The following is a 6,352-nucleotide window of genomic DNA, read 5'->3' as shown; positions in this document are numbered from 1 at the left end:
CCTTGTGATCATGCATTTCAGGCATCCAGGTCTTTGCTTTTTTGGGCACCTTTGGAGTAGTACCCTGGGAAGGCTCTGATTTTTTTTTCCCTTTCTTGTTCTTCTTTTTTGGAACCGTCTGGGCCGGGCTTTCTGATGCCATCTCCCCTACCTCTGGATCAGGACAAATTGTGCCATCTCCCTGGGGCCCTGGCTCAGTATCTTTGCCCTCAAACACTTTCTGGGCACTGGTTCCTTCAGTTTCCACATCTTTACTCTTCTTCAACTTCATCTTTTTCTTTGAGGAGGTAGACTCTCCTTCCTCCTCTCCTTCTGAAACAGCTTGTGCCTTTCTCTTCTTGGGCTCCTCCTTTGAGAAAAGACTGGAGGAACTCTCCGCAGAGGAGACCAACTGATAATCCATCAGTTCCTCAAAGCACACCAAGTCATCCATCTGTCCGCCTGCAAACATATTTGGGTCAATCTTCACCTGCTTCCATTTTCCCACAACTTTGATGCCCTTCCTCTGAATTCTGCCATAGTTTGGTGGCTTTGGCCTCGATTTCTTCTCTTTCAACTTCATGGTTGCTGAAATGGAGAGAAATGTTCCATTAGATTGGCAACTGAGAAGCACAGGGTTCTGAGGCAACAAATATTTTCTAAGCAGCCTATAGAGTATCAGGCCCTGCAAAGAAGTGAAGACACAAAGATGGCTCTAACGCTGATGCTGCCAGCTAGAGAAGATCAAAGAAGGAAAGAAATGTACCCGCATAGTGGGCAGCTTGGCCTGCAACAGAGGGGACACAGGAGGTGTAGCAAAGACATATGAGCTAGATCTGGTTTGGATTCCAGATCCAATACTGACTGCTCGTGTGCCCTTGGCAGGTCCTGCTTAATCCTCTCTGAACCTCAGTGTTCTCATATTTTAAAAAGGGGGGAGGGGTTTACTAGCTAAGTCACAAAATGTTCTCTGCAATAAATAACATTATGTAAAGCATGGAGGGTGAAGCCTGCCACACCCAAGCCATTTTGAAGGCTGAATAAGAATCTGCGAGGGGGTCGCTGGAGGGTGGGTGAGGGGGACAGCTTTATTAAGAGTGCACAGAGCCTTCCTTCTCAAGCCTTGCCCCAAGAGAGCAGATGCCTTTGCCACCACTCTGGCCTTTGCCAAATGGCTTAAAACCCAACCAGCTTTTTCGTTACCTTTTAAGTGATTTAAAAACAAGTGATCTATGCACAAGTCGTCAGACTGGAAATCGAGCCACGTTCTCCCTTTTCAGAAAGGCCGAGAAAAATAGATCCTGTGGAAAGACAAAGGGAAGCCTTGGTTCAAATCTGGACCCGTCACTGGCCAGCTCTGGGTCTGGGGTGCACGTATTAATCACTGTGAGCCTCAGTTCCTCGTCTGGAAGATGGGGATGATGAGGATCTGTGTCTCCTTGGAACGTCACGCGAAGACAAAAAGGTGACGCACGTCCAGCCCGCTCAGCATGGCGCCCCGACGGCAAAGCAAGCCAGAGCGCAACGAAGGTTCACCCCCAGCATCGGCTCCGCCGCGATCACAAGCAACCCGGATCAACGACGGGGGGAAGGGGGGAGGCACCTGGGGGCGAGGACGCGGACTGCGACCCGCAGAGCAAGCGGGAGGGGTCCCTCCTCCTGGCGCCCGGCCAGGCAGGCGCCCGGAGCTGGCGCCTCGCGTCAGGCACGAACCTGCTCACGAAGCAGAGAAACCGAGGGGCCCGCGGCGCAGGGTCGGCCAGGCCGCTTGACGAGGCCGGCGGCCGCCCTCTCTGGTCCCGAGAACCCAACGGCCTGGAGAGCCCCGCGCTGGGAGGCCGCCTCCAGCTCCTCTCAGGTGCCGGGTCCGGCCCCGGCCCCGCTCCGGATCCGGCCTCGGTACTCACCGTGTAGGGACGCCGACTAACCGCCTCAGACTCGGCTGCACCAGCACTCTTCGGCAGCGTTCACCGCAGTTCCGGGGAGGGGCTTGCGCTCACGCACGCGTGCGCGTTGGGAAGGAAGTCCCGCCCCCATTCTTAGACCCCGCACTTAATTCGCTGCGCGCGCCGGGCTTCCGCAGTGCGGGTACTGAGAGCGCAGAAGGTGAGTGCAAGGGGTCTCGCGGATAGGTCCTCCTTTCAGGCAACAGTGGAACCCGCCCTACTTCCTCTGTAGCGGCTCTGTTCTAGCTCATGTATGGGAACGTAAGTTCTTGTATTTTTGCTTTGGTTTTAGCGCAGTGGCTGTTTACGTACTGGCTGTGTGCCTGGAGCCTCGCAAAAGTTTTAGCATTTAATTTACAACTGAACCAGCCTGTATTGGAGGTGTTGTTTTCCGCAGGTTTTCATGCCTCGCCTGTTGCTAACTGATGGTTGGGGAAGGTCGGGCTGCCTCCAATAATCAAGCTAAACTGGGTCCTTTGTTATATGCAGAGAAATCAGCTTCACGGTAGTTACTCTTTTTCGATGTGGGGATCACCAGAGCATCTGGGAAACCTTTCCCATACACTGTCTCTGTGTCCGGTGACTTTGGGAAGTCCTAAAGGACAACGGGGGAATTCACCAGGCTTAGGTCGAGTGAGCCTCCCCACCACCCCGGAGCCACCGTGGGACACAACTTAATTCATTTCTTGGAAGAACTTGCTAGTGTGTCCCCAAGAGCCTGGGTGGCATAGTCTGTGCCCGCCTGGCGCCTGAAGTCCACGGGGACTGCACTTCCTGTGCTCCGGACTTCCTCATAGGTACTTTTCCATCTGGCTGTTCATTTGTATCCTTTAATATCCTTTGTAATAAATCAGTAATGGTGAGTAAAGTGCTTTCGTGAGATCTGTGAGCCTTTTGGCAAATTATCAAACCCAAGGAAGAGGTCAGGTTAGTGAACGCAAGTCTGTATGCCTGACGAACAGTGAGGCCAAGCAATACCGAAACGTCATTTTGGAGCAGAGAAAGGTATATTGCAGGGCCCTGCAAGGAGACGGGTGGCTCATGCCTTAAAAACCCAGAACTCCCCAAGCTGTCAGCAAAACCCTTTTATAGGAAAAGTGAGGGAGGGGCGTGGTTAGTGGTTGGAAACTTCTTTGTGTCACACCCTTTGTTCTTGAGGTCAGGTCATGGTCAAGTCACCGTGTTCCTGTAAACCTCCACCAAACAAATGTTATTCTCTGTTCTGACAGGAAGGGCAAGGTCCCAAGGCACAGCTTTCACCTTCCGAGGTCCAGGTACTGCTTAAGAGGAGGGGGTCCCTGTGCAGACAGGTTACCCTGCCCGGGAGCCTTAGTCCAGCACCCAGTCTGGGTTCTCCCACCAGTGTCCAGGCCCCGCTAAGGAGGCAGATCTCAGCTGGTGGTGCCCTCTGGGCCAGGTCCCCAAACCCTGCCCAGCCGTCATCACTAAGGGACCCAGGCGCCCAGAACCCCAAGGGCCCTTAGGCTCCTCAGGCCGCCCAGACAGAGGCTGGTCCCATGGACCACCTTCCAATGGACTTCACCTTCCAATGCAGGGAGTGGGGGTTCGATCCCTGGTCGGGGAGATAAGATCCCACATGCCTCGCGGTCAGAAAACCAAATCAATCATAAAACAAGAAATATTGTAATAAATTCATTAAAGACTTTAAAAATGGTCCACATCAAAAAAAATCTTTAAAAAAAGTATTCACTGAGCTCCTGACCCAGGGGAAGAAGACAGACAAATCTACACTTTTCATGAGACTTATTCCACTAGGGTTAAGGAACAGAAAGAAGTAAATGTAATAATAGCACCTATTTTGTGAGTGCCTATGTGCGTCCAGACTAAGGCACATCAAGGGTAATTCACTTGCCAAAGGTCACAGCTAAGGATTCCAACCCAGGCACTGGTCAGAGATCATGCTGTTAACCATCAACCCATACTGCCTTCTTGGTTATTACAATATGAGATTAGGGCTCTGTGCCATTTGTCAGCCAAGGTAAGATGTTTTGTGCTATAAATTTGTAAATCATGGCAGGCAGGGGAAGGATGATCTCATACAAAATAAAGTTCACAAGAATTGCAGTCGAGTTTTATAAAAAGGAGGACTATGGATTTCTCACATATCCAAGAAGGGATTTTGAGAGGGAAAATAATGCTCCCTCAGGAGACTCACCCACGCAGGCCTCATCCTTGCATTAGCATGCAAAGGTGAGTTCTACCTGGCACCAAACCTGGGAAGAGATAGACTCACTTCCTCCTTGGACTTTTGGGCTTAGACGTCATCCAGCATGCAGGGGATGGAAAAAGATATTCCATGCAAATGGAAATCAAAAGAAAGCTGGAGTAGCAATTCTCATATCAGACAAAATAGACTTTAAAATAAAGACTCTTCCAAGAGACAAAGAAGAACACTACATAATGACCGAGGGATCGATCCAAGACATAACAACTGTAAATATTTATGCACCCAACATAGGGGCAACTCAGTACATAAGGCAAATGCTAACAGCCATAAAAGGGGAAATTGACAGTAACACAATCATAGTAGGGGACTTTAACACCCAGCTGGTGTCCTCAGCAGCCTCACTACCTGCAGAACTTCTGACACTACTTCCCAGACAGTGACCTCCCAGGGTAGGCAGGGGCGTAGGAGGTAGGGGAGGGGAGAGAGCAACAGGTCTCCACTCACTGTATCCCTCTCTGCTTCCATCCAGGGCTGCTGTCACTGTGACCAGAGGTGAGTGTGCTGGGAAGGGGCTTGAGCCCACCTTTACCAGGAGACTTTGGGAACCTCCAGTCTTGTATCAACCCAGGTCACGATGAAGCCCTAAGACTTAGGCTGGGTGGGCAGTGGGCGGGGCACAGATGGATTATTAGAGGTGAACAGGATTCTGGAGATCAGGGAGCCAAGCAAAGTCATTATTAACTTTAAAAGCTGTGGTCTGTGCAGATTCGGGGGGCAGGCTGGAAGTGCCCGCAGGCTCCTATAGGGCAGAGGGCAAGGCTGGGACAACAGAGAGGTGCCCCTGCCCTGCCCCCGCCAGTCCATCATAAATGAGGCAGAGCACTTCTGATTTTCACACTCTGTTTCTCAGAAAGATAGTGGTGTCCTTGGCTCTGCACCTGGTGTTCCCACACTGCCTCCAAGATGTCAGATAAAGCCATAAAGAGCAGGGAAGGAGATGCCACTGACCTCTTCCCGCTGGAATTTCCCTTTGGTGGTGAGTGGCCTAGGGAAGCTCCAGAGGGCGGGGTGGCCCAGGGCTTGGGGCGCCTGAATGAGGGCAGAGGGGGTCTTCTGGGTTCTGGCCTGGAGCTGCCGCCAGGTGCGCTGCGCCCCATCGATTTCTAACCTCCTGGGCCTCAGACTCCTGCTCTGTGAAGTCTGGAACCTGCCAGCTCCGCGTTGGTGCTGGATCTCCCTCTCTCTGTCTTCTCCTTGGGTTCACCTCCAAGCATCTTTGTCACCTCTTAGCACAGTTGCCATTGAGGTCCCCTCCCGACATCAGAGTTTTTGGGAGTTTCGGGAGATGGTGGAGGGCGCCATGTGGGGCCTCTGGTCCCTCAGCTGCCCACCCCGCTGGGAGCTCCCCCCGCATCTTTTTTTTTTTTTTTTTTTCCAGAGGAGGATGAACCTTCCCAGTCATCCGACCAGACCTCTGATGGTTCTCCTGGGGAGCCACCACAGGGGCCACCCCAGGGGCCAGGTGGATCTGGCTCTGACCCCAGAGACCCACGCAAGGCTGGAGGCAGCAATTTCTCCCATAAAGCAGGTAACTGATCCCTGAGCATCAGTCCACGGGCCCCCACCCAACTCCCCACTGCTCAGTTCAGCCTTCTGAGTTGTCAGTGTCAGGCCCACGTTCCTGATAGAATCCCTCTGACACTCACATTGTCGGAAAAAGGGCACAGTATACATGAGAGATGAAATAAATGATGCTCTAGGATCAGAGGAGCCACACTTCAGGACTTGGCTCTGCCTCTGACTTGCTGAGTGACCCAGAACCAGTCACTTGCCCTCTCTGGGCCTTGAATGGTTTGCTTTTAAGAGCAGGGTAGGATGAGTTCCCTCTTAGGGCTTTCCCAGAGCCAGGTCATATTCTGTTAGGAGGATGGAGGTGCTGCTCAGGTTCCTGGGCAGCCGGCAGCCGGCAGGCGCAGGCTCAGGCACGGCTCCTTGCCGGTTCGGTCTGCTGGCCGTGCCCGACCTTTTGGCCCCATAGCACCCGAGGCCGGTGAGTACCATTTCTCCATTTTCGCCCCTCCCGTGATGCCCCAGGGCCTGGTTGCTAAAGTCCACCCAGGACACACCCTCGCAGAGCAGTGTCATGTGTAAGGGTGGGGCTAGCCCGGGCCAAGGCAGCAAAAGACACAAGCTTTTTGTTTTTTTTGGTGTGGGGGGGGGTGGGGTGGTGGTGGTGGGG

The 6,352-nt window shown here is 52.8% G+C and overlaps 1 protein-coding gene and 1 long non-coding RNA gene across 3 annotated transcripts in view; one reads left to right on the top strand and one right to left on the bottom strand.

Moving 5' to 3' along the window:
* Positions 1 to 309: 309 nt before the first annotated feature.
* On the bottom strand, positions 310 to 1,972 carry LOC114485580 (uncharacterized). 2 transcript variants are annotated; one of them, XR_003678992.2, is made up of 3 exons: positions 1,887 to 1,972; positions 1,183 to 1,280; positions 310 to 567 (listed from the first exon to the last, which is right to left on the bottom strand). It is a non-coding gene; the product is annotated as an uncharacterized lncRNA (long non-coding RNA). The 2 variants fall into 2 exon arrangements; XR_003678993.2 differs by lacking the exon at positions 1,887 to 1,972 and adding an exon at positions 1,693 to 1,880.
* A 97-nt stretch (positions 1,973 to 2,069) lies between these two features.
* Positions 2,070 to 6,352, top strand: part of LOC102979476 (interferon alpha-inducible protein 27-like protein 2) — a 14,306-nt gene continuing 10,023 nt past the window's right edge. The window contains exons 1-5 of the mRNA XM_028487281.2: positions 2,070 to 2,085; positions 3,155 to 3,199; positions 4,643 to 4,665; positions 5,024 to 5,149; positions 5,552 to 5,701. Of these exons, the coding sequence (XP_028343082.1) occupies positions 5,077 to 5,149; positions 5,552 to 5,701 (223 nt within the window). The 5' untranslated portion in view covers positions 2,070 to 2,085; positions 3,155 to 3,199; positions 4,643 to 4,665; positions 5,024 to 5,076. The remainder of the gene's footprint in view (positions 2,086 to 3,154; positions 3,200 to 4,642; positions 4,666 to 5,023; positions 5,150 to 5,551; positions 5,702 to 6,352) is intronic.

The sequence above is a fragment of the Physeter macrocephalus genome, unplaced genomic scaffold (assembly GCF_002837175.3).
Source record: "Physeter macrocephalus isolate SW-GA unplaced genomic scaffold, ASM283717v5 random_1272, whole genome shotgun sequence".
Taxonomy (NCBI): Eukaryota; Metazoa; Chordata; class Mammalia; order Artiodactyla; family Physeteridae; genus Physeter; species Physeter macrocephalus.
Note: the sequence above shows the minus strand (reverse complement) of the source record. Positions and strands in the feature narration are given on the sequence as shown.